The 27,285-nt window shown below is 39.1% G+C and overlaps 1 protein-coding gene and 1 pseudogene across 11 annotated transcripts in view; one reads left to right on the top strand and one right to left on the bottom strand.

Annotated features, from left to right (window-relative positions):
* Positions 1–292: 292 nt before the first annotated feature.
* RAPGEF2 (Rap guanine nucleotide exchange factor 2) overlaps positions 293–27,285 on the bottom strand; it is a 220,172-nt gene continuing 193,179 nt past the window's right edge. For 5 of the 11 annotated variants that reach the window (XM_037125694.2, XM_037125695.2, XM_037125701.2 and 2 more), the window contains 18 exons: positions 25,595–25,702; positions 25,303–25,506; positions 25,090–25,198; positions 24,147–24,393; positions 20,208–20,365; positions 19,335–19,575; positions 16,991–17,374; positions 15,307–15,518; positions 14,526–14,649; positions 13,871–13,894; positions 12,626–12,849; positions 10,953–11,159; positions 9,322–9,474; positions 8,458–8,580; positions 6,811–7,036; positions 5,506–6,062; positions 3,506–3,811; positions 293–2,373 (listed from right to left, as the gene is read on the bottom strand). In XM_037125694.2, coding sequence (XP_036981589.2) covers positions 2,348–2,373; positions 3,506–3,811; positions 5,506–6,062; positions 6,811–7,036; positions 8,458–8,580; positions 9,322–9,474; positions 10,953–11,159; positions 12,626–12,849; positions 13,871–13,894; positions 14,526–14,649; positions 15,307–15,518; positions 16,991–17,374; positions 19,335–19,575; positions 20,208–20,365; positions 24,147–24,393; positions 25,090–25,198; positions 25,303–25,506; positions 25,595–25,702 — 3,633 coding nt within the window. In that variant the 3' untranslated portion in view covers positions 293–2,347. The remainder of the gene's footprint in view (positions 2,374–3,505; positions 3,812–5,505; positions 6,063–6,810; positions 7,037–8,457; positions 8,581–9,321; positions 9,475–10,952; positions 11,160–12,625; positions 12,850–13,870; positions 13,895–14,525; positions 14,650–15,306; positions 15,519–16,990; positions 17,375–19,334; positions 19,576–20,207; positions 20,366–24,146; positions 24,394–25,089; positions 25,199–25,302; positions 25,507–25,594; positions 25,703–27,285) is intronic. The other 6 variants (XM_037125702.2, XM_037125703.2, XM_037125706.2 and 3 more) reach the window with 3 other exon arrangements.
* Positions 9,701–10,315, top strand: LOC119034625 (small nuclear ribonucleoprotein G-like; annotated as a pseudogene).

Consider the following 27,285-nt stretch of genomic DNA (forward strand, 5'->3'; position numbering starts at 1 on the left):
ATATTATGTCCCACAGAGATTTTATTGGGAAAGGTTGAGACAAATATGTAAATATAGTGATACCATCTTCATTTTTCACTGAATCTCAGGAAACACTGTGAATTCTGAATACAGTTTGGTTTATGTTAACATTAATGATATTAATTTCTTTAAATCAACAGAAAGCTACCTAAAAGAATAGCCTATTGGGCTGTTTGGGGACTAAATAGGTCTTCTCAGCCTCCCAAGAATTTGCCCCTGCTGTGAGACTCAAGGGCTTTATTACACTTCGAGAATAAAAAGCATGCATGACTCATTAAGAATATAGACAGGGCTTTCTGTTATATTTATTTATTTTCCAGCTTATACAAACTGGGTGTAGAAGCATAAACATAGTACATTTCTACCATCTTCAACAAAAATATAACCAATATGTACAATTATTGTATTAAAAATACAAAAGGGATACAGACTCCACCAATGTCTTTCTAAAAGACATACAGGTACAAGTAGTATCAAAAGTATGAGGAAATCACCAGTTAATTGTACATTCTGCACTTGACATCACAGAGCGAACTGAGATTAGCAGTCCTAGGTTCTACAATTACTTAATGCTTAGAGAACATTTGTGCAACTTGTGGTAGAGCTAGACTTCTGTATTTCTATATGCACATGAGGTCCATAGCCTATATAATAAAACTGGCAAATAATGCATATTACATGTAAAATTACAAATGCTTAATTGACAATGCAATATATAAGTAGACAAATGTCATGATACAGAAGAGAATTATTAAATAAAGCACTGACATTGTTTGATACAGTGAAAAAACACTGCAATTCGACTTTTTAAAATTTGAAGCTATTTACGTTTATCTACTGATCAATATGATCAGCTGAATTTAATGGAAAAAAAAATCCAAGACCAGCAGTTCCTCACATTTGAGTACTACTCGGATTGGCAGCCTTCACTTTTCCGGAGTCTGTGCAAACACAACACAAAAATAGAGTGGAGGGGTCATTTCAGTCATTATAGGGTTAATAGCAGCTGTGAGCAGGTGGTTGCTACACTTAGGCCTTCTCTATCCAGAGCGTCCAAAAAGCCACTTCCAGGTTAGTCTTAGGTGACTGACTAGCCCACCTGGCAGAGGCCGGCACATCTGATCAGGTGTGTGATCTTCCGATCTTCGATCACGTGACAGGCTTGTTTCTTCCCTGGAGCCAATTCGGTAAAGGGAGGCTGTCTTGAAAGAGCAGTATTCACAGCTGGCACCAGCTCCAACATCCCAAACTGCTTTCACTGCAATGCTATCCAGTTATAAACGCTTCTCTTTAAAAACAAACAGAAGAAATCCCTAAAACTAAATGAACAAAAATCAAAGAAACATAACTTAACACAGGGGGCGGGGGTTGCCATCCATCTCAATGGAGCAGGACACACCCTCAAATGACACTGTCCTGCACTCCATAAGGCTCAGACACAGGACACAAGAGTCCTATTTCCCTCCCCTGGCCATGTGCAAACAGTTTTACCCAAGAACCCCACCCACTGGGGAAGGGGTGGATGGGGTGTCTCGGTGTCTAAGTGATTGGCTAACAGTTTATCCTTCTCCAGGATAGGGCACTTCACGGGTGAGGCCTGAAGACATGGGAAGACAGGGTCACAAGCCAGGTCTTCCCTTCTTCTTGGTGTGACTACACCCTGTCCGGCATATTTGGTTTCTTAGAAAGCTAGGCTGGCAACCCTACTTAAAGGTTCAAAATAATACTGTAATTATTAAATGGATATAACATTTACTCTTTAAACACAATCTTTAAACTCATTTAAAAAAAAAAAAAAAGGAGGACACTGTAAACAAGTGGACAAGCACTGTACTCAAAGGATTTCATTGTTTTTCTTGGTCTCCCTTGGTGGGTTAAAGGCCCGAGAAGTTCAATGGCTAGCTTTTCTCATTATCCCAATGAGACCAAGTGCTAGGACTGGATTGAAATCTAAAAGGAAGATTTTTAAAAACCCTTCCAGGCATTGAGAAGTGCAGCCAGGGTGAATCATCTTGTGGTGATGATCTTGGAATCGGGAATGATACTGTGTGACGTGGCAGGCAGCAACAGTGGGAACTTGAAGATTGCTGCACTGTGCATTTCAAGCAACAGAGTCTGAAAAGTGCCAGGGCAGTTTCTTCACAGTATTTCACATGCAAAGGGGAAAGGAAGACGGGGAGAAGAGCCCCATGCTGCTTTTAAGGCAGGGAAGGAGGCAAACTGGTCCACCATCCTCAGAACGTGAGTTCCAAGGCTCCAACGCTAGGGACGTCTTCTTGTGCTCTCCTTGTAGGTGGCTCATGCTGGGTCCAAGAGAGCCTGTGCCTCAAACAGCAGATACTTGTTCGTCTTCTGCAAACATAACCAGGACAGAAAGAAAAAAAAAGATCGGTGAACCAGTCATTCTTGTGCTGAGATAGAATATGTTCACTGATGTGCTCAATAAAAATTCCCTAACTGTTCTTTTAGTATTCTTTTTAAAAGATATTTTAATTTATTTATTTTTAGAGAGAGGGAAAGAAACATCAATGTGCTGTTACCTCTTGCATGCCTCCCACTGGAGACCTGGCCTGCAACCCAGGCATGTGTCCTGACTGGGAATCGAACCAGTGACCCTTTGCTTTGCAGGCCAGCACCTAATCCACTGAGCCACAGCAGCCAGGGCTCTTTTTGGTGTTCTTAAAGCCCTTGCCTTTTTCTCTAGGTGATGATTATTAATGTTAAAAAACTTTAAAATAAAGCACACATGATGCATGTATTTAAATATAAACACAATATAAAATACATATTGTATACTTATAGCTTGGAAAGTTAATGAGTTACATTAACAATGATTTCATTGACAAGTTATAAAGTAGCATGTGACTTTTAAAATAATACACACTCACGTATACACAAAAAAAGTCTAGAAGAATCAATAACAAAACGGTAATAGTGGCTACCTATCAGTGGCAGGATTATAAGCCATTTCCATTTATTATGTTTTGCTTTTTTCTAGAATGATTATTTTGCATACCAAAACATGCTAAAATCATAACTTAAAAAAAGAAAGGGGGTGGAGGATCTCCTTCTTCCTCCTCATTACAGCTTGAGGGAGCGTTGTAGCAGGAAGGCAAAGAAGGTACAGAGAAGTCTATTTCTCAGACTTTCACTCGGAACTCACTAAAAGTCCAAGTCCAACCTTTTCACAGAACACTTTGAAAATGAGGAGTAAATCCAGCCTCGAACACACTTCATTACAAGTGACCACACTTCTGCAATCTGTGGTATTTCTTGAGCCCTTTAGAAAACCAACCAACCAACAAGCAAGCAAACAAACAAAAGCAGGCAAAAGCTTTAACCCTAAATTTGGAACTCTATAAAATGTGTAGGACGTGGCTAAAACCACGGTGATCACAGTGTTAAAGAAACAAACACCCTGGCAAGCCTACAGGCAGCACAAGCGAACACATCTAACTTCGCGGTTTTAAGAATGAGTATGTACCGTCCTCCTCGGTGGAAAACCCTTGAGACTGGTAGGGGCCGAGGCGCGGGTCGCACTCGTTGGGTTTATGCCACTGCGGCTTGTTCACCGGCCTGCCGCCCGCGGGGTGTGAGTGCGGCTGCTGGGGCACGGAGGGCCCTGCGGCGTCGGAGGGGCGGGCGACCATCCGCGATCTCTGCAGCGCCACGTTGTAGTCCGGAGGCTTCCTGGTCGGATGGGAATGCGCTTCTGGGAAGTCGGTGATGGGGATGCCGATGTAGCCCGGAGGAGTGGGTGGGGGCTCTCGGTACCTGCCCTCCTTCCGCGCTATAGTGGAGACAAGGCACCAGCCATTAAAAAGGGTTGTGGAAGAATATTTCATGTCACCAATGTTCATAAAAACCTATAAAATAATTATTAAGACAGTGTAGCAAATGGGATTTTGTGTGGCATGGGACAGAAGTGGGGGGTATGGTAGGCAAGGGGATGGATGTTAACTGAACCAAATATTCGCACTGGACAAACCACCGGTGAGAGAAGTTCCTAAGCAGTCTCCATACCCTTAATGCTAAAAGAACTACTTAAAAGCTTGTCTTAACTCTAAAATAGTAATAAGGTTAACAGCTAACCCTTAGGTTTATTGGAAAGATTCAGCAAAGAGACAGAACATAAGAAGCACCCAGTAGTATTCCTCGAACATGTTGGTGGTGCCTGGTAAAAGTTCCTCCCTCTTGCCCTGCCCGGGGGGATAAGGCAGGCAGCCCCCCTTTGCCGGGCATTTTCCCTTACTGGCCACCAGTCGATGCCACGTGACTTCAGGTTTGGGCCCCACTTTGGAAAATAGTGAATGAAAATAAATTTGGACAAGTGCTACCAAAAAATGATGCAAATTTAAAAGCTCCACAACTATGCATAACGTATGTATTTCTCTTAAAATTCTTTTATTCACATTCATAACCCAGAACATGAAATCTGTCAAGGCAAGTAAAATCAAAGTTTCATTTTCTTGACCTTTCTAGACTCAACTGTTAGGAACTAAAAATCCTTTTTCTTTCCTTTGCATTAAAAAGTAGTTTGTTAAATGAAAGTGCTTTAAAATTTGCAACCTAAGAATAGGTATTAACAGTTATCTCCTTATTCATCTACAAAGGACATTAAGTTTGACACCCTCCCATGACTATGTACATGGTAAAATAACTACAGTTTTCCCTGCTGATACAAGTGATGTCTGTAACGATTACAGACTCCAGAACTTCCCCCTCTATATTCTATGATGTTTCTATGCTGCAGTTATACAGACGCTGCCTGTGTCATAGAAAATTCATCCCTGCGGGACTGAAGGAACATGAGACACTCAACAACAGAAACAGCAGGAGCAAAGCAATAGCATCTTTCATGCGCTTATCAATTAACATCCAGGAGCTGTTCTAAGTGCCTCACAGAGGATTCCTTTAATCCTCACACTAACTGAATTAGGAGAAATGGCTAAACTCATTTTACAGATGAGGAAACAGACATAGCTCAGTGCACTGCTTGATGCCACAAAGCTAGAAAAGTAGCAAAACAGTGATTCCAACCCCAGTCTGCCCAACTCCTAAGCTCTTCACTCATTATGTTATCTCTTAGCACCCTGTCCCTTGTCCTGTAGGTTACGGAGAGAATTTGTTTAGCACAGAAACAATTTGTCTGCAGATCAAAAGTCAATAGGAAATTTTTAAATATGAAAGTATAAAGTTCTAAGTAGAATTCAAGGAAACAAAGCAGAATAAATTATTTAAAAGTTTCAAATAAACAAAAAACTCCTCCTCTACAGGAGGACTGTTCATCCTTCCTGACAATTTTCAGGAAGATCAGTATGAGACCAGAAAACAACCGTAACAACTGCCTACTAATTCTGTTGGCTAAGAAGTATTTCCAGTACACTCTGCTGGAAAAATATATGTACCCACAAAACATAATTTAACTTTGGAACTCAGACTACAGCCAGGATCCAAACAGGACAAGCTCTCCGATAAGCTTACCAATAAGTCCCTTGGCAGCAGTGGATGTCACAGCTATGTGGGCTGGCATGGGGACGGGCTTGGTTTCTTCTGTGGTCACGGACGGCATGCTGCTTTCGGCTTCAATGGAAACATCTTTGCCGCCCCTTCGCTTTATTGTGCCGGTGTCACCTTCTGAGTCTTCTCCCCAGTAGCCAGTGGAGGACGCCCAGCTTGCCCGGGACTGGGCTTGTTCAAGACTCTCCCTACTTTGATTTTGCCTGTTATACTTTGTGCTATGATCAGAAAACATAAATTGGTCCATATGGCTGCTCGAGGCCCACACAGCTGCAGGATCCCCTGAATAATCAAAGTGGGTGTGCCCGAATGGAAGTGTTTCCCAGCTCCTCTGGTGCTGAATGGTCTGTATATTGTCATGGGAACCACTTGAGCACGAGGTCCAGCTCCCACGGCCACTGTCCGCAGCATCGAGCGAAGCGCGATCCCCTTGGTCTTGGGAAAGCTCCTCTGTGCTTGGAGAAGAAATTACTGTCGCTGTAGCATATAAACCCCGACTCTCAGACATTGGTCCGTAAGACCTAAGTGGTTAAAAGGAAAAGAGAAAGCAAGATTGTTAACTAATACACCTATGATACCACAAACAAACTTTTTCCCAGAAAGGTGGCTTTCTTTCACCCCAGAAGAGGATGAAAGCACCGCTGAATGGCATTACAGTGGCCTGTTCTGCTGTGTCCAATTTTCCCACCTTGTCATCACCATAAAATTAATACAGTGATAAAAGAAAAATTACTGGCTTATAAATAAGCATTTTTCTTACAAGGCTCAATGTAATCTGATAATATTTTGAGACAGCTCACACAAAAGAACTGAGATACACTCTGAAGTCACCCTCTGCCTACAGCACAGAACAATTCCAATAAGAATAAACCTAATTTGAAAAGCCCAACAAAAACAGCATGGTACTTAATAATCCAGATGTTGTGGCCCTGACTGGTGTGGGTTGGTGGATTGAGCGTCATCCTGCAAACCAAAAGATCACCGGTTCAATTCCGGGTCAGGGCACATGCCTGGGTTGCAGGCCAGGTCCCCGAACTGGGGCTGTGTGAGAGGCAACCGACTGATGTTTCTCTCCCTCTCTTTCCCTCTCTCTAAAAATAAATAAAGTCTTAAAAAAAAATCCAGGTATTGTGAAAATTAGTGACGGGGATGGGAGAAAATTTCTTACGCATTATGTAAAATAAATGTAAATACACACCAGGGAAAATGGAGTCGTTATGAAAAGATGGAAGAAAAGATGTAAAATAACACTTGAGAAAAGGCATCTACCCTAAGCTGTACTGATCCGGCTCGATCACGGTCCTTCTTTCCATCCTGCCCACGCCCAGGTTTGTTTCCACGATGCTGACGGAGTGTCTCTGGCGCCTCTCGTCGTGCAGCGGGACGGGAACCGAGTCAAAGGAAGAATTGCTGACGATGCTGGACCGTGAAGAAATCTCACTGTGACCAGAATCTGAAAAATTATCCACAGTACCACTGGGAGCCAAAGTAGAGCCTGCATGGGAAATACAACCATGTGAATTAGATGCTGTAGGTTTAAAACATGAAAACTAACATCTCTCCAAGTAGAAGCAAAAGTCAAATGTAGACCAAAGATATCATCACTGGAGTGAGGAAAAATAATGCATTTTACTTGTGGAGAGCAGGTGACCGAGATAAAGTAAAGCCATACTGGACTGAAGTTTAACTTGCTAATGAAAGTTTAAAGAGGAACAAAGGCAACACTGCCACATGAGACAGAATTGATGCAAAAATCATGGCACGACTAGACTACGGCTCCCTTGCATGTTATTAGTCCGTTTAAAAGAAAACTATGAGGAATAACTACGATCGGATTTTTTAAGTGTAGTTTTGCAGACTGCAAAGTCAGTAGTCTTGTTTCCAGTTTTTAGAACTTTATGGCACAGAATAATTAAGAAGGAAATGTGTTATATTTATCATTTTAAATGGACATAAAAGCATTAAGAAATAAAACATGGGGGGAGAAAAACCTTTGGATTTCTATCATTTGGTTTTTCTTTTTTTCCAAGATTTTATTTATTTACCTTTAGAGATAGGGGGAGGGGGAAAGAGAAGGAGAAAAACATCAATGGGCAAGAGATACATGAATCAGCTGGCCCTCGCACATTCTCAACTGGGTTTCTGGCCCGCAACCCAGGCATGTGCCCTGACTGGGAATCGAACCAGCGACCTTTAGGTTTGCTGGCTGGCACTCAATCCACTGAGCCGGGGCTCTCATTTGACTTTTAAACATTAATAATACACTAGACAAACTGCGTAAAAGCCAATTGTTTTGAAGGCTCTAATGTACAAAAAAACCTCCATTCTCTCCTTAGACCATCACTCAAAATATCTGAAAAGATGTTTATTTTTTGACCTTTAAGTCCCCTTTGTTGTTAAAAATAAATTAGGAAGTCACAAAAGAGAGGCTTATCTTGATATTTTTAGTGAAAAACATCAAAAATTTTTTCACTACACACTTTTTTACCAACATGACTAAGGATGCCATGTGATTTAAAATACTGATTTTTTGTGATTATATGTACACAGTGTAAATTTGTCAATGCCACTTACCTAATAAAAAAGTTTAATCTAGAGCACCTAAATAGTACTAATTTATTTTCTAAATAGTACTTCCATGTCCTTTTAGTAACTAGTTAGTTCCTGATTTATTTTTTAAAGGTTGCACAGGTCTTGATAAGATTTAACGTGTTCTCTAAGAAATGTCTTTTCATAGACCGCACTATAATTTGACAGAGAAGACTTAAAACCCTCCTTGAAGAGTCCGCTCAAGACCATCTCTGGATAATAGTCCCTCAGATGGAGCACTTGACATTTAGAGGAATTCTCCCATTTTCCTTAACGAATGAGATAATTCCTCTTTCCCACCCCATTTTTTGGTTCTATAAACCCCACCTATCCCATAGGTCCGTGGTGCATTGTTATTCTTGTTAGTGTTCTCACTTCCAAGAGAAGAGGAGGAACTGGTTAAGTCCAACTGCCCGGAGCCAAAAGATCTCAGCTGATTGCCACTGCCACCTAACAATAGGATGAGAAAAGAATTTAGTTGTATCTGTTCGAAAAGAACAGTAGAGACTGATACCCACACAAAATGCACAGATGTCTGCAAAGTAAAGCACAAGAGGTATTTGTTGCTTCAGTGAAATCTCACAATTTCTTTATCTTGTGGCTTCTCTCTAGGAAAACTGTCTCAGCCATTACTAGTTTATACCCATTCAATCAAAGGGTAGAAGGAAGGTTACGTGGGGGATCTATTATTCTAATGTAAGAAACCATCAACATAAGGAGGAGAGTCTGACTGCCTAAAATGTAATCTCTTCAAAAATAAAAAGAAGTAGCAACAGAGAAGGTAATCAAGACCCGTGTTAATATAATGAAAAAATAAATCAGGAAAATATTAGTTTTTCTTGTTTTGTAAAGCTCTCTACTTTGTGATTAATGTTATATAATCCTGTTTAGCCAGAACAACTTTTGGTATAAAAGAATTATTTCTACACTTACAATTAATAATAAATTTAAATGTATTTTTGAAGGCCCTGTGTAGTTACAAGTTTAACACTACTTGCTATAAGGTTAAAAATACCCGAATTTTTCCAAATTTATAAACCGAGAAGACAAAACATCCATTGGTTGTTATATATTAGATCTTTTAAATGACTCTATAATGTAGAAAATGATCTAATGCAGAACTCTGGAACTTTTTTTATAGCTGCAATGTGTAGATGGCTATAAACAGAAACAGTAAGGAATTTGACCCACCTTTCCTCGGAGAACTTTGTGGAGAAGTGGGAGGAGAAGAAAGCTGCGAAGATGCGTTTGATATCGTATCTTCTGCTTGTTTCTTGTGCCGCTCCAGACTTCCTTCTTCCGACAAAGAAAGAATTTTCTTCAAAGCTTGTGGAGAGTTTATGCCTGTAAGACAAAGAAAATAATTTTAAAGGTATTCTTTTCTCGATCTTCCCCGAACCCTAAAAACGAGCCACTGCTCATCAGGAAGAATGAGCCGAAGGATTTACTCTGAGCCTCACGCCCAACCACAGACAGGTTGTAATCAGCCAGGAACTATCTTGGTCACCAGTGCCCTGTTTTATTTAAGGAAACTCTTTCCTACTAGCTCTTTTAAAAAATTTTTATGAACATTGTTTCCTTATACATATACCAGTATTGTTCATGAAAAATAATATTGGCTATATGGAGGTATTTTTGAGCTTGCTGAGTAGATACCATGAGTAAAGCTCACCCTCCTAAATTAAAAAGATTTATGGACAAGAAGTTATCATTGACATTAAATAACGATGGACATGTCCAAGGAATATTATGGGGATCTGATGCCTTTATGACATCAATCTTGTGATAGATAAATGTGTGGAGATGGCGGTCAGTGGGCAACAGAACAATACTGGAATGGCCACAATGCAAGGAAATGGTATCATCGTGTTAGAAGCCTTGGGACAAGTACCAGGAGTGGCTGTGTTCACCAGTGAAAGCACCTGCTTCCACATGTCCCCTCCCCATGGCACTTGCTTTACTACAATACAAAAATCAGGTCATGCACATTTTCACACGGAACTTTTGTTAAATAAACTTCTGTATTGGTCAAAAAGCTTTTTTTTGTTGCGCCACTTACATAAAGGGGGTAAACTAGATCTATTACTTTTAATAGAAAAAAATGAAGTGCAATTTGGCTCTTGAACATTCAGGAATTCATGATGTGAATGACGGGGCCCCCGCCCCCACCAAGTTTGAGAATTAGGGTTTCAACGAATAAGAATTCACCTCCAGACAAACCATTTCACTTAAAAATATTCTGCCTAAATTTCAGTAATTCATTGATTATACAACAAAACTAGTTTAAATAATGTATATGGACAAAGCAACTTCTGTACTTCATTTAAATCACATTAGTAAAAGCATAATTTCTTCATTCCATGTCCCCATTCCCCATGACGACCGATGAGCACGCTCAAATGAGAAACTCTATGAAATCTGTCCTTTTCACTGACAAAAGTCAAGGTTAACTTCCTAAACATTAATGCTTTATTAAGAGGTAATAATCAGGGGGAGACTCAAGAATAGTAGACAGAGGTATCTAAGACAAGCATTTTTTCCAGATCTGGAAAAAAAAAGAAGCCCTGGCTGGTGTAGCTCAGTGGATTGAGCACAGGCCTGTGAACCAAAGGGTTGCCAGTTTGATTCCCAGTCAGGGCACATGCCTGGGTTGTGGGCTAGGTACCCAGTGAGCAGGGGCACAAGAAGCAACTACACACTGATGTTTACCTCCCTCTCTCCCTCCCTTCCCCTCTTGAAAAATAAATAAATAAAATCTTTAAAAAAAAAAAAAAGAGAGAGAGTGTACAGCACCCAAAGAGCGCATGAACTTAATCACCTACCGAAGGGTGGGAGGTCCTTCACGGGCACCTTCTTTCGTGACGGGTAGAGGGACACGGCAGGGACCTGCAGTCCTTGGCCGGCCTTGTGAGCAGGCTGTGGCTGCTGGGGCTGCGGCTGGGCCGGTGCTTTCTGCTGCGAGCCCGCCCTTGGAGCCACTGGGGAGGTCTCGGCTTTGACAGGCTTTTTGTCACCAGGATTCTTAGGCACTGATCGTTGTTGGTTTGAAAACAGAACAAGACATTGAAGATGTTAGTAGCCACACACGAGATAAAGCTACAACTGCAGGAGCACTTTCTGCAGGTAGAATACTAAAATGTGTCTCTTTTCTTCCCAGTGCCCACCTACACGTGGGACAGAATCGGGGCGGTGGGGGAGAGCCCTGCTTCCAGAAAATATTCAAGGTATGACAGGCAAAGATATTTAACCTTCTGAAGCTCTCTATCTCAAGATGATTAAAGACCACGTTAAAAATATAAATAGAAAAATATGGACAGTTCAATACATCATGTGTATACATAAAAAAACACCGATATCATAAAATCTACAACAGGAAAATTGTAAGGAATTGTTTTTCTAAAATGGTATCTAAAAGTCCTTATATATATGAGTTTAGTTTTTAATGAATGGTATCAATTATAATCTTTTTATTGTCAAATTCTCTCTCTATGGGGTAGAATTATGTTAGCTAATAGCAGCCAATACTGCTTGGGGAATATACTAAGTATAACTCCATGGTAGACAGAAAGCACACCAATTTAATAGGGCAATTAAATGTTATATGTATTATACATTAATGTTAAGCACAACTCAATGACATGTGTGTACTTCCTGCATTTACACATGAAGAAACTAAGAATTAGGGAGTTCAAGTACCTTGCCTAAGGTGCCCTTGCTCGGAGGAAGAACAAATAGGAAGTGAACTCGGACCAGCCTGACCTTGGAGGACAAGCTGTTCATCACGACGCAAAGCTTCTACAGTGCCTTGTGTAAACCCAGGATCTGAATTTTGTCAAGTTACCTACCTATTTTACAGAACGTATCCTCAAACCTGCCCGTAAAAGACCCGGCCATGCCCTAAACGGGAAGTGCCCCTGTCATATGGATGCAGAGGCAGATAAAGAGAAAACTACCCCCATTTCTAGCCTGGCCAGATGTTTAAAGGCTGGGACACCTCACACTAGGCTGAGTTGTGGTTCACAATGTAGCAGAATTCACAGAATTACTGCTTTACTTGGTAGCTGAACATAATGCTGGGTACTGGCTGGGCTGAGGGGATAAAGGGCCGCCAGTATACCTAGTTCTGGGTGTACCTGGGCCCCTGACCCCTTGCAGGTTGCGCATCACTATGGAAGGATCTGTGTGAGAAAACAAGGGTTGCAAATGGGAGACACATCCACTCATGTGTCCCCTGCCTGCATATTGGCTGTGCTGGAATAAAACCAAAACAATAGTCACACTAAATGAGTCTACAGTGTCGTTTTCCCCACACTAACCCAGTTGGACACGAGGCCTGGCCTAGGACAGTGCTGACTGGTATTCGACAGTAGCAGTCAAGGTGTCTCAGGATACGACTCTCCCGTCTGCATTAAGCCCTATTTTTGTCACCACTGCACAGGCAACAAGCCCGCATTCCACCAGTCAGATGCCGTAGCCCCTTGAAGGAAACACTCACATGTGTTGGTTGCTGGCTCGCACTGCAGGGATAACGTCTGAAGACTCTCCTCATCCATTTCTAGCTCCAAATTGGACAGGTACTGCTTCACTTTTCGAGCCATTTGGGCATCTTCGTAAAGCTTTTTGGCATTGAGAAAGGAACTACGACGTACCCGCTTTTTGTGACCACCTGTCTGAGCAACGTCTAGCACGGTTGCGTTTGTACTACCCTGGCTGAGGGACCTGGAAGACGAAAAGGCAGATATGCGGCTCACTCTAGCGTGGGATTACTTATCTCTCTGAAACGTGCCAAGACTTAGATAAATAGTCTACGTCCAAAAGGTCACATGCTTCATTCTGGTAAGTAAACTATTGCAAAGGAGTATAGAATAATACAAATTAAATTTTTTTTAACTTAAAAAAGACTCCTGCATACATACGTATGTATGCTTGGTGCCTGTCCTGCTCCAAGTAGGAAATTCTGCTTTTTACGTCTACGGAGCATTCAAGGCAGTCCTCTCAGAGAAGCCAGCAAATACTAGTAATTACATATAAAAGCTCATGCAAAAGTACAGTTATAATTAGGATTTACATTAAATTTACTCCCCCTAAAGAGGGTGCTTTACAGAGATTCAAAAAAAATTAGCTAAATGTTTACAATTGTTTTCTTATTCCTTGGGTTAAATGTAGTGAGTTTCTAAAGTAATATGGTCAAACTGTTAATAAAACGGTCATGCAAATATAAACATATATGTACAGAAACTAGCATATGAATTGTTAAGAATTGTTTTTCAAAAGGATTGGTTTATAGAATGAAAACAGTAGTTAGTTGAGCTGTAAAAAAATTTAGTTTTAACACCTAGGGGCAGCTTTTATATTACCTGTATTTACTTCTCAAATATCTGTGCAATGGCATTTATTAAATTGCACATCCTCCCTCCCCTCACCCCACTTTAAGCGTTTCCCATTTGAAAACACAGAAATTACATTAAAATAAACTCTTTCTGAAAGCTCAGAAGTATGTCTGACCTACAGTTGCCCAGAACCATCATCAATCATTTCACAGCTCACATGGATCATGACCTCAAAAGCAAAAGCCCCAACAGATTAAACTTGAAATCAGTTTGCCAACTGAAATTCTGCTAGAGCAAGAGGGTTAAGAAAAAAAAAAAAGCAAAGCGTCAGAAAAATACAGCAGGTAAGAAAACAATGCAATGAGCAGAATAAGAACTGTGTGTGGGTATCCACGGTCTCCACCACTTACCCCAAACTCCTCCATTTCTTCTTCCTGTAAGTGAGAGCCATGGAGATTGAAGCATGGGTGTAGAAAGAGAGACAGAAAGATCACAAGCTCAGAAAGAAAGGACTAGACTTCTGAATAAGCAGTACAAGAAGCCCACAAACATTAAACTGCATAACCACCTCACACACACAACTGTACCAGAAATATTTATGTGGCTCAGGAGACAAATGTATTTAAATCTTTTGTTTTAAAAGGAGACTGAACTCCTGTTCTCTCCTTCAATGGCCTCATCGTTTTTCACGACACTGGCAGCTAAAAGCATTGTGTGTATATTAAAACAATACTCTTTGGGTTATTTACATATTTGAGTTCATACCACCAACTATGAGTTTTAGCTCTGCAAGTGATTGTTCTGAAAAAATAAGGAACACATAGTTGTGCCTCATTTTAAATGAAAAATGCTTGAAGGACAAACTGTTTATACTGGCAGTCAAAAGTGCTCTTGATACAGGATAAGACACTTATTCCACATTAGAGCTCAATGGAGAGTCTTTCATGACCTAATAGAATGTCTGCCAAGCTACAAATATAAACATTCAATTTTCCTCATTTATTAAGGAGCTCTCAACTCAACCTCCTCCAACCCCACCCGTGCCACCGAAGGTGACACACTCACCGAGTCCTGAACATGAGGGCAGGGTCCATGTTCACCGAAGCCATTCTGCCAACATGGCGGATTTCTTTTGCGATCATCCTTAGCTTCTCAAAATTGACCAGCCCATCGACTTTTGAGTCATTTCCTGTAATTCCCAAAGAAGAAAGGAAAATTAGATGGCATTTACTCTTTTTTTTATTGTATTTTTAAAATTATTTATTTATCTTTAGAGTGTAAGGGAAGGAGAGAGGGAGAGAAACATCAATGTATGGTTGCCTCTCATGCATTCCCTGCTGGGAACTGGCCTGCAACCCAGGCATGTGCCCTGACTGGGAATCCACCCGTGACCTTCTGGTTCACAGGCCCACACTCAATCCACTGAGCTATACCAGCCAGGGCCTGAACTGTATTTTTTTATTTTATTTTTCTATTACCTTCTGCATTCGGTATCACTTCAGGTTAGTTTCAGGTGTACAACATAGGGTTAGACAACTACAAATTTATGAAGTGATCCTAGTGATCCCAGCAATTCTAGTGTGCATCTCACACCACCCATAGCTATTACATTGTACCGACTATATTCCTGTGCTGTACTTACATCCCCATGACTATTTTTGCAGGTACCGATTTGTACTTCCCTCTTTTTTAAAATGATTTAAAAAAATATTTTCACTGTTGTTCAAGTACAGTTTTCTGCCTTTTCCTCCCATCCCAGCCCACCCCCCAATCTATACTTCTCAACCCCTGGCATGTATGCTATGCTTCCACAAGTGAAGGCAGAAATCCTTTACTCTGTATTTACCTTCATGAAGAAACGTGAGATCTTTCTTGATAACTGGGAACAAAGGGATTATGGGAGGTTGTAGGTTCTGACTATTGAGGACATTGCGGTATTTTGCCATATTTCTGGAAGGATCAAATAGGTCTTGGAGATCTTGAAATAGCTTTTCATATTTATTGGGAAGTTTTTCCCAGGTGGTTCGCAATCTTGCTACTGGTGCCAGGTTTAGGCCACTGGGAGGAAAAAAAGGAAAAGTGATATGACATGAAATGACTCATCCTTATGGAAAGAAGGAGGCAAAACAGTGCACTGTGGCACTGTGTATTTATCAACATACAGCACCTCCGTGTGAATGCTATCTATACATAACAATGTACAGAAAGACTCATTAGAAACTATTAATAATTCTAGGCAATGAGAATGGAAGATGGAAGCAGGGTCAATATAAAGGTCACATGCCTCACTGGGGTTTTTAGCTTTACTCCTCTTCCCCGTACACCCTTCTGCTGTTTACTACGAGTAAAACCACAAGAATGAAAGTATCGTGAGGGTAGAATTCTGTTTCCTTGCTTGGTCTCCATGCACATCACAGTGCTTGGCACATAGCAGACTGGCCAAATACCTTATAGTAATAAAATAGAACTACAGCCATAATAGTAAGGAGAATATGATCAAACTCCTAGGCAGCAAAATGACTAATTATCACCATCAACATCAATATGGCCCATTGTTTCAGCTCCTATTTTCTTCCAGCCTCAGTATAAGCGCTCGAAAGGAGAACAAAAAATTAACATTTACTGGACATCCCCACTGTGAGGGCTGATGAAACTCCACATACATTACAGTGGTCTCTCCCTTATCCATGGTGTTGCTGTCCACAGTCTGTTACCTGTAGTTAACTCCATTCCACAAATACTCAACGGAAAATCTCAGAAACACGCAATTTCTAAGTTTTAACTTGCATAGTGTTCTGAGCAGCATAGTAAAGTTCTTCCTGCTCTGTTCCTCTAGAACGTGACTCATCCCTTTGTCCAGCACACTATGCTGTATACACTCACCACCCTTCAGTAACTCAGTGGCCACCTGGGTTATGGGATCAACTGCTGCAGGATCACAGTGCTTGTTATATAACCTTCATTTACTTAACAGTGGCCTCAAATCCATTCACAACACTTTCATTACGGTATGTTGTAATAATTGTTCTATTCTTATTAGTTATTATTGTTAATCTCTTACTGTGCCTAATTTGTAAGTTGAACTTTATCGTTGGTATGTATGAATAGGAAAAAGACATAGTACATACAGGGTTTGGTACTATCCATGGTTTCTGGCATCCACTGCGGGGCTTGGAACATATTCCAAGGATAAGGGGGATGGACTACTGTATATCATTTAATCTGCTCTATAAACTCTTTGGAAAACTGCTATTTTATAGAGAAATAAACTGATGTTCTGAGTTCAAATAATTTTCCCAAGATTGCATAGCTCAAAAATAAAAAGTGGTGAATATAGATTTTTCTGGACTCCAAATCAGCAATTAAGAGATTTAGGACTAAGATTAAGATTAAGGACTCAGAGGAAAATAATTGTTCCGGGTGACTCAATTAAAACTACTACACTTATACAAATTATGTGGTGCTCCTGGATTGATATATATTTTAACCTACAACCTGAACTGAATCTTATAGCAAATACACTCTCTTACCTGATGATTGCAAACATTGAGTTAAAATTCTTGCATTCCCTGCAGTGCAGTGCTATCTTGATGAAATGCTTAATGATCTTCATCCTCTTCAGCTGGTTTGTCTCTCTCAGAATTTCCGATGCTACCCAAAATGTTTCCTGGTTAATGACTTCTTCAAATTTCTTTAGGTTGGCACAGCTGGTTTTTGATTTCAGCTTAAATAAATCATCTATATACTCAGTAGGTTCAATGTTGCGGAAGAGTTCAAAATTTCGCATAGAGAGCTGTGTGGCAACTTCCACAGTACTGAGCTGCAGCAGAGAAATCTGACTCTCCCTCAGCAACTCCTGAGCATCTTCATCTGAACAAAGGGTTTCTGTTTCCATGTTGTTTTTCAAGTAGTATCTATGGAAAACAGAATTCAAAGCCTAAGCAACAGTCTCGTGATCTTCCTTGACAGAAAACTGCTATTTCTTATAGAATGTTTGAGAGAACATGAAACCAATGATGGAAGAATTCTGCCCGACTATGAGAATGTAGCTGCCTCCATCACCAGACCAGAGAACCACCTGTGCAGAAGTCGATGGAAACTAACACAGCACATGGAATTCCACGTGCACCGGCTGTGATTGCTTTTTTTTTGTCCTTCCCTGATTTTGAGATTTTACTTTTCCCCCCTAAAAATGACAGAAAATGGCTATATCAAAAATTTCACATTTAGACAAAGCGGTAGGCGAAAGGAGAAAGCAGGAAGATCAGGCGGGTCACATTCTATTCTCCCAGAGAGACTCTGTGGCTGTTGATGGGTTCACATTAGATCGATCCCAGTTTGCTTACTTATTCAAATGCCAAAAAAACCCATAAGCCATTCCCCTCATTTGATTCTATGAGTAGAACAAAACTAAAACAGATCTTAACTTTTAAATATCCGATTTTCACAAAAACCCCGTGAGTCAGTGGGGCAGATATTATTCCTGTGTTTCACAAGAGGAAATGGAGGCCGCTGAAGATTGATGACTAGTTAACACCGTTGGCAGAGACAGGAGCTCAGAGACAGAGCTCCTTTCTCTTTGTAAGCAGCTGGTTGAAAACAGAATCCAGATGTTGGCCCTGAGATTTTTTTTTTTTAAACACATGCTTTCCTGAAGTCAAATCTCATAAAAGAAGAAACAGAATGAGAACAACAGGAGTTGTGTCTAAGTGGCCTTTTGCATGTTTCTGTCATAGACCATGACAGAAAACATGCACCTCGGGCCACCGACACGCTCGGACTTAATGGTTTCAGTGTTGATTACGGATGAAGCCCATGGCACACATCCACCTACAATTTTCTTAAATAATGAGTGTGAACCATGAGTGCATACCCCAGCGGGGGATTTGTGGAACTCCATCGCAATTACCGATATATTAACGAGCACTGAAATGATAATGAGAAAAACCAGCCTCCTAAAACAACACTACCTGCTAGTGGCAGGGTTGAAATTAAAGTAAAAGTGAAGCTGAGGAGAAGGTTATAGGTGACAGAAACAAAACAAGTTTTGAATGAATCCTATCATGGTTTGGACGTATAGCATGAAAAATTCAAGTCCAGTGAAACATTCCATACGGCAAGCAACAGAACGAAATGTTTTTTGGAACTACTTAACTTTCAGTCAGTGCAGAATCTAGTTAAAATTTTAACTACTTTTTCAACTTTCACTAATCTGTGCTTAGAGAATACAAATTCCATATGTCTATCAATGGCAATACCATTTAAGAGACTGACAAAATCAAGTACAATGTTTTCTTGCAAGTTACATGGGTTATATAAGGACTCATGCAGCAGGGGGACTAAGCTTTGCAGCAACTAAAATTTGATTCCATAGCTAAGGGCTTTTCACACCATAATGTACATAGGCAGCATCAGCCAATTACACTGGCACAGACACTTCTGCCTAAATAAACAAAGTTCCTAGAAGAGTTAGGTAGGCGGGAGCAAATGACAGTAGTCGTAGAGGAAAGTGTTTTGCGAATGTGCATTTCCAAGGAGAAGAGAGCAGCGGTGACCTTACATCAGGCCTGCTTTACATTCTGCCAACCCAGCGTTCTGAAGAGCAAGCACGACAGGTTTTTACCTGCACACTCACTGGTGGACAACAACAATGTTTGGGTCACAGTGCCCTCGTTGTGGACAAATGCTTCAGAGATCCTTGTGAGTGAAGGTCAACATTCACCATGTGTATCTGCTCTGACAAAGCAATTCTTGGTGAAGGGGGTACTTACTCATTTATAAAACCCTTTGGAAGTGTTCATCTCTCAGACTTTGATGTGGGTTTAACAGGGAGGAGGGGAGGTTAACAAATCCAAAAAGGTCGATACGGCATACCTTCCACTCAGTTGTATCCTATCAGCAAGTTTGGAAAGCTGGTCTGGAAGTCTCCTTTGTTTGATTACTCCCTCAGGTGTGACAGAGACCTCACACAGCGAATACTGATCTGGAGTGGCAGTCACAGCAAACTCCCTGATGGCCTGGATGACCACTTCCTTCGCTGTGGTGTCCTTACTGATCATGATGTATCGGCTTTGCTGGTCAGCCTTAAAAACCCTTAACACTTGATCTGGCAAGTCTGGGAGAAAGAAAAGCCACACATAAGCGGAATGTATTTTAATATATAATAATACAATTAAGTAATCTTGGGGAAAAACCCTTCTTATTAAAAATACCGCTAAAATTTCACCTCTCCCTTACTATAGCTGTTCCTCAAAGATATAGTCAGTGAACACACTGATAATCTGTAAGAACACATTTTTCCCTACAGATAAATAAAAGATCTACAGACAAATGTAAACACATCAGTATACAACAGCTGAACACAAGATTGTCAGGTTAGTAGCAAAAAGTAAAAAAAAAAAATTAAATCTAAAGTTTACTTTTATTATATTGAAAAGCCCATCATGCTGATCTAAAATATGCCTTTCATTGTATTTACTTATAATACAGCCTAGTAATGCCCACATGGGATGTATTATCTTCATTTATGAAAGAGAAAACAAGTCTAGAGAGATTAATTTGCCTATGGCCATATCAAAATAGTCTGAAGAATGAGAAAGGGCTGGTTCCACTCATTTTAACATTCACCCCGACTCTGGGTGTCTGATAAATCCATGGCAAACCAGCAGAGATACGCGCAGCATTATCATTACACATCAGAAGGACGGGATTATTGCAGTAAAACAGAGGGAGTACAGGTAGTCTCACCGGGAGTAGTACTGAAGTCTAAAATGCGGTGATGTGACTGCAATAAATCAGGATTACTGGACGACAAGGTCCCGCTGACTGGTAATGCAGTGGGGATGTGTTTTGTCTGCCTCAATCCCACGATGCTGTCATCTTGAGATTGACCAATTCCAATATCGCTGCACAGAGAGAAAAATAGAACAGAAGTAATCAACAAGTTAGAAAGTTTAACTCATCAATATAGAATAGACTCAGGCCATAAATAAATTATATTCCATAAAACATGCAGTTAACATAAAAATATTGATAAATTTGGTTGAAAATTGCAGCAGTAACTACTGCTTAAGGGCATCCAACTTGTTCTGCTGTGTCTTAAGGGCACAGTATGTTTCTCTGGAACTTGTGTCTTTAATAAGACAAATCATAACAAATACTAGTAGTTTCTCAGCACAGAAATAGATTCAAGAAAAGATAAGCTGTAGTTTCCAATGGACACAGATTTTTTTAAAAAGCATATTAAAAAGAACACATTTAGTTCTCACTAAACTGATAGCTTCTACATCAGAATAAATTGTTTTATAATCTGATCTTTAATAAATAAAAAAGACGGAGTAACGTGAACAGAGGGGAAAAAAATCCAAACTGTCCCAATTTCATTCTCTAATATTTCAGAGAAGTAAATAATATCATTATGGAGTCAAGTGTAAATAAACCCTGACATGTTATTTCTGAATCACACCAAGCATAAGAAAGTGGTTCGTGGTGACATTTCTCAGCATCAAAGAAGAGGCTGTGGAAATCCAACGACTCGCTTTTAATTCTCTACTCAAATCTTCCAGGTATACATTTAAATCCCCAGAAAAACACTACTTATTATGGATGGCGACAAACTCGTTTCCATTTATAAAAAGGCTGTTACTATGGACCACTCTGGAAACAAGATTTAAAATGTGATTTAATAATACATAAAAATGAGCCCTGGCTGGTGTAGCTCAGTGGATTGAGCGCAGATCTGCGAACCAAAGGATCGAGGTTCAATTCCCAGTCAGGGCACATGCCTAGATTGCAAGCCAGTTCCCTGCAGGCCAGTTCCCAGCAGGGGACGCACAAGAGGCAACCATACATTGATGTTTCTCTCCCTCTCTCCTTCCCCTCTAAGGATAAATAAATAAATAAATATTTTTAAAAAATAATACATAAAAATTATTTCTAGATTTGAGGGGTCAATAAGTTTTCAAAACAAAACATCAAAATAAAACAACATGTCTGCACTCACAAAAAAAAAACAACTAGATCATAAGCAAATGGTCAGAGCTCTGTCTAGCTTCTATCAATACTTTGAAAGAAGAGGAAAGGAAATTATACTAAGTGTGGAATGTCACATATATAAGCATCAGTTAGGTTTTCAGACATAAGAGCTTGGCCATAATACCAATTATTTTTAATGGCTGTGATAAAAAGAGATCCAGCAACATTCTCTATTTTTTTGTGTGAAATAGATATAAAGGTAAATAAGCAAGGACAAGAGCTTTCTTTTAAAAACAAAAGTTAAAGATAATTTTAGTGGAGGTTCTTTCTAATTTAATTCCCACTGAAGCACATGGAGGCATGCATATAGACTGAAAGTATTAATGTTCTGCGAAACATTCAAACCTTCATACAGTTAGTTAATTTTATTATTCAACCACATAAACCAGGCTTTTCTGCCAAAAATATTAGATGTAACATAAGACTTGAGACACTACTATGGGCTCAGGCCAAAGATACAGCTGACGAGGCTAATCCCGGCACAAATGCCTATAAAGACTAGTGTACTTCAGGCACGCCCCAGTCTACCTTCTTAAGAAGAAATATTGCATGTTTCTCTGCAATATTTTAACACCTAACATGACCCAATTCTCTTCTCTCACCTGTATCTTATCTACAGACATGAGGATAGTCTTGGATTCAAACTACTTCAAGACAATTCAGAAATGTCCGCCTCTGAACACATCCTCTTATTGGTCAACCTTTCTAGCTCTCTCATCCTTATTGAAAGCAGTTTTTCGGCGTTTACTGATTTTATTTAGTCTATTGACTTATTCCTTATTTTCTCTGGGTTCATCAGTATCTCTACTTACCTGACAAACAGACCTAAATTCTACAATCCTCTTGTCTCACCCCTTTTTTTTGCCCTCTATTTACATCATTCTACGATGCTAGCCTTGGCGGTCTGTGACCACTCTGCATCTTGGCTTACTGATAATGCCTGAGAGCAAGAGGAAAAGAACTAAACAAAATAAAACAAAACAATTTCTGTAATTGACTATCCAGTGCCTTTTCAAAACAAAGAAAATCTTCATAAACATACGCTGATTTTTAGAAAAGTAGTAACCAGTATTAAGTGTATTATAACAATATATAGAGCCTACATTTTACTTACTCTTCACTCTTTTTTTACATAGTTATTTTTCCTTTTAATTGTATTACAATATGAATTACAGCAAATAATTTTACATAATAAAAAACATAAATGATTCCTATATTTTTACCTACAAAGATGTTTGCTCAGTGTTCTAAATTCAACACATCTAACTATTATCTTTCTTTTCCTTTCTCTAGCTTTTGAGTATCTTTCTAAATACACACGGAACAAAATTACACATAGTATTCTCATACCATGTACCAGCCAACACCCTGTTCTATGAATGGATTACATCCCACTTCTGATATGTCACATTTCTATTAATACTTGCCAGGGTCAAGTGGACTTTTGATTTTTTTCTTAAGGTTCATAATTAACTCACGGTCAAATATTACTGTTAAATCTTTTATTGTCAGTGTGCTGCTAATAATTCTCTATCTAAGTATATCTTTTGTCTATTTTAAAATAAGGCTTTTTAAAAAAACTCATGAAGGTCACTTTCAAAATCAATTTCTTGTTTTTGTAATGTCAGCACCGAATCCACGGCCCTTTGGAAACTTACTCAATATGAACATACTCTCAAGTCTATAAATAAACCATCATACTCATGGCTTATCATTAGAATTCTGCTGTAGAAGTCTTTTGTAGCTGAATCAAAACCACCAATCATTATAATTCAATGAAGACAACACAAGTTTCATGCTCAACCTATCAGTACTATATTCTAGACCATATCTCTCTAACCCGTGGATGAAAATCTTATCTGAACGGGAATTTAAAAATAGAAATGCGGCCCTGGCTGGTGTAGCTCAGTGGATTGAGCACAGGCCTGCGAACCACATAATCGCTGTTTGATTCCTAGTCAGGGCACTTGCCTGGGTTGCAGGCCAGTTCCCAGCGGGGGATGCACAAGAGGCAACCATACAGTGATATTTCTCTCTCTCTCCTTCCCTTCCTCTCTAAAGATAAATAAATACAATCTTAAAAAAAAAAAAAAAAGAAATGCTTGACACAATCCTAAATATCTGTATCTACTGCTCCTTTGTAGGACCCATTAAATTATCAAAGAAAGAAAATAACGTGTTTTCAAGTTACCTTCAAGAACTGAAAGCAGGAAGGAAAGGAAAAAAGAGAATGGCAAAGATGAACAGTAGCAACAGGAACCAGCAATGATTTGGTTGGCAAAGAGCAGATGCTGATGGTACAGAAGACACCCAAACAAAGAAACAGTAGTAAAAACACCTCCCAGTCACCGGGAAGACAGGCGCAATCACAACATTACCTTTTAAAAATCTAAATGAAAAATTTAAAAAAAAAAAAAAAAGTTCAAATGAGAAAGTGCTAAATGCTCTCTAATGTAGTTGGGATGGGCAAGTAAGTAGCAAAAACAGGATCAAAACAAACTTTATTGTTTAATATTTCTTATAAGATAGTTCAGGCATAAAAGCTTAAAACCTTTTCTAGACTCATGTGAATGAATATTAACTGTATCATTACCGTTGCATATTATTATAACACACAGAAATAATGCACACTAACTTTACACAGACACTTACTTGTATGGTTTCTGTGGCAAGATACTGATTCGAGTCTTGTCAAGTATCTTCTTTAGCTTGTTCCTTCCTCCAACGGTGTTGGCTTTACTTTTTTTATTTACTTTTTCAAGTCCTATCACTTGTTCTACATCTACAGCCAGATCCGGAATGGAGTAGCGGCTGGCCTTTTTGATGTCTCCAATTTTAGGAAGATGAGGGGCACCATTTCTTTTCTCTTCTGACAGTCTTGTTAGAAGTTCTTTAAATACTAAAATGGAGATAAACATGACAAAATGCCCATTATTAAAAAAATTTGAATAACTCAAAGGCACATGTAGAACTTGAAAATTGATGAAAAGTACAGACTTGAGCTATCAAAACTGTAATCCCACAGGAAAACACCACTCCAATGAAGGAAAGACAACAAGAATCTGCTTTATAATGTTGCTCTTTCATTTCCACTCAGTGTGCTATATGTCTAGTATGTTCTTGAAATGTCTAGGTATTTAAAACATCTATGAATAAAAGCACTGATAAAACATAATTTTTATGGTCCTCACATCAGTAGATCCTGATTTAGATCTAATTACATACTTACCTGATTATATATCTATGTACTTTACTATAAATATTTTTATTCTTATGATATTTGAAATATTACTTATAAAAATGACCTTTTTATAATTGTGACATAAATGTAAAATGACCAAAAGAAGGAAAATAAAAGTTTGCAAAGCCCTAGCAGGAGTGGCTCAGCTGGCTGGGCATCATCCTACAAGGTGAGAGATTGATGGTTCAACTGCCAGTCGGGGCACATGCCTGGGTTCCAGCTGGGTCTCCAGTTGGGCCTTGTGAGAGAGGCAACCAATCAATGTTTCTCTCCCTTTCTTTCTCCCTCCCTTCCTCTCTCTCTCTAAAAATAAATAAATAAAATCTTTTTTAAAAAGTATGCAAAAATACTTACCAAATAAATTGGTTTTCACAGTGATAGATAAATGTGTGTTATTTCTAAGAATTTCCATGGCTTTGGACAGCTGAATATTTTCAAAGTTTTGACCATTTACTTCTAATATCTACAAATAAAATTATAAAATTAATTTCAATATCCCAATGGACTGAAGGAAAAAAAAAAGACACCAATATTCACCCTTGACACTTGGATCTAGAAACACCATACCTGATCCCCTCGTTTCAAGCCTGCTTCGGTTGCTTTGCTACCTGAATCAACACTGTCCACAAAAATGCCAAATCCCTTCTCTGAGCCTCCAAGTAAGAGAAAAGGCAGAGGAGCTTCTCGGGATGGTTTTGTTAATGTCATTAGTCTTCTTTTTGCTTTAGCTGCACAGGCAATATTTAACAGCCTTAGATGTCCACCCATTTTCTGTAAGAGTTCAGAAAGAGCGGTTTCAAAGACAGGCTGAGTAAAATGAACTTATAAACGATGGTTTTACGAAAATCACAATTACTACCTCTCTTTCCAGATTATTTTCGAATTCTTCCAGAAATCGAGTCATTGCAGGATCTCCTTCAAAGTCATTGAAGTGATTATTTACCCACAATAATACTACCCGTGTAACCTGAAAAATCAATGATTTTCAAAAAATTTAGTGTTAAAAATTTTCAGTTAGTGATTTCAAATAAGATACCTAACATACAGCTTACCTAGTAACAATGAACAAGAAAATAAACTAAGTACAAAGCTCTCACCAAGGATTTTATTCATAAGAAAATGACCTTCTAAAAAAAATATATTTATAATTTGAATACTGACTTTACACTGTTTTGCCAAGAAGCATTTTGAATTTTGAATTTGTGAAGGATGGTAATAAACTTATATTTTACTTACTGTCGAAAACTATTTGAAACAGTTTTTGAAACTTTTTGAAACAATAAAAACAAAGCTATAATAAAAAGCTATAATAAAATAAATGAATACAAGACAAAGACGACAGAAATTTTAAAAAACAATAAAGGTAAAGGGCAGAATAGACAAAAGGAACAAATAGTATTGAGCCCAGAAAGATCTACAAGGGAACAAGTTATAAGAGGAAGGAGCTAGCTAGGAGTTACATAGTATTTGCTAACATTAACATTCAGAAAGCTGCCCTGGTGTAGCTCAGTGGATTAAGCATGGGCCTGTGAACCAAAAGATCACGGTTCAATTCCCAGTCGGGGCACATGGCTGGGTTGCAGGCCAGTTCCCAGCAAGGGACACACGAGAGGCCACCATACATTGATACTTCTCTCCTTCCCTCCTTCTCTCCTTCCCCTCTAAAGATAAATAAATAAAATCTTTTAAAAAAGATTCAGAAAGCTTTTAACGCCTATAATTCCTTAGGAAAAACAAATAGCCTCTTCTTGCCCTACACATGTGTATTCACACAGCGCTACACCTTTGCGCAGTTAGGAAATTTTTAATTTTTTTTGGTGCCCAGCAAGAACTGCGTGACATTTGTTAGACTGCAAGTTCCGTGAGGACAACAACTTTCTGTCATGTCCTCAGGGCTTCCTTCATGGTTATAACAATGTCTGGTACAAACTAAATGCTCAATAAAATTTTACTAAATGGAATGAGTATAACTGCATCTGGCAATATTAAAGTACTTGTTTTCTTTTATGTGAGTTTAGTTTTATAAATTGGAACAATATAAAAGAAGTTTTCCATAGAATAGTTCTCAAACATTTAACTAACCCCTTATAATGAGAAAATTAAGCATGCTATTCTGGCAGTAAAGAAACAGAGATGATGATATAAAGTTAATTGGTAGCTATAGTTTAAAATACTGTTTATAGTTAACACACTGGCAAATTATAGTATTAGCCCAACTAATCACTCAGGAGCCAAATTTTGATATTTAAATTAATTTTATGTCATTTACTATCACTATTACCCAATTTTTCAAATTTAGGAAAGATATAAGATGATTTCCCTTAAAACTACATCTAACACTTAACCTTTTCATTAAATTAAAATTTTGCATCTGAGAAGCCAACTTAAAAGTCCACTAGCCCTATGACACGTTAGAAAAACAAGACTCGTAAATCCTAAGTTGAAAACTACCAGCTATTACCAATAGCAAACAACCTTTAGGATGATATATCAAGTTGCTGGCTCTGAGCCAGGCACTAGACGGAGAACTTTACTTCTATTATTCATTTT

This window comes from Artibeus jamaicensis, unplaced genomic scaffold (assembly GCF_021234435.1).
Source record: "Artibeus jamaicensis isolate MK-2021 breed Jamaican fruit bat unplaced genomic scaffold, CSHL_Jam_final scaffold_537, whole genome shotgun sequence".
Lineage (NCBI taxonomy): Eukaryota > Metazoa > Chordata > Mammalia > Chiroptera > Phyllostomidae > Artibeus > Artibeus jamaicensis.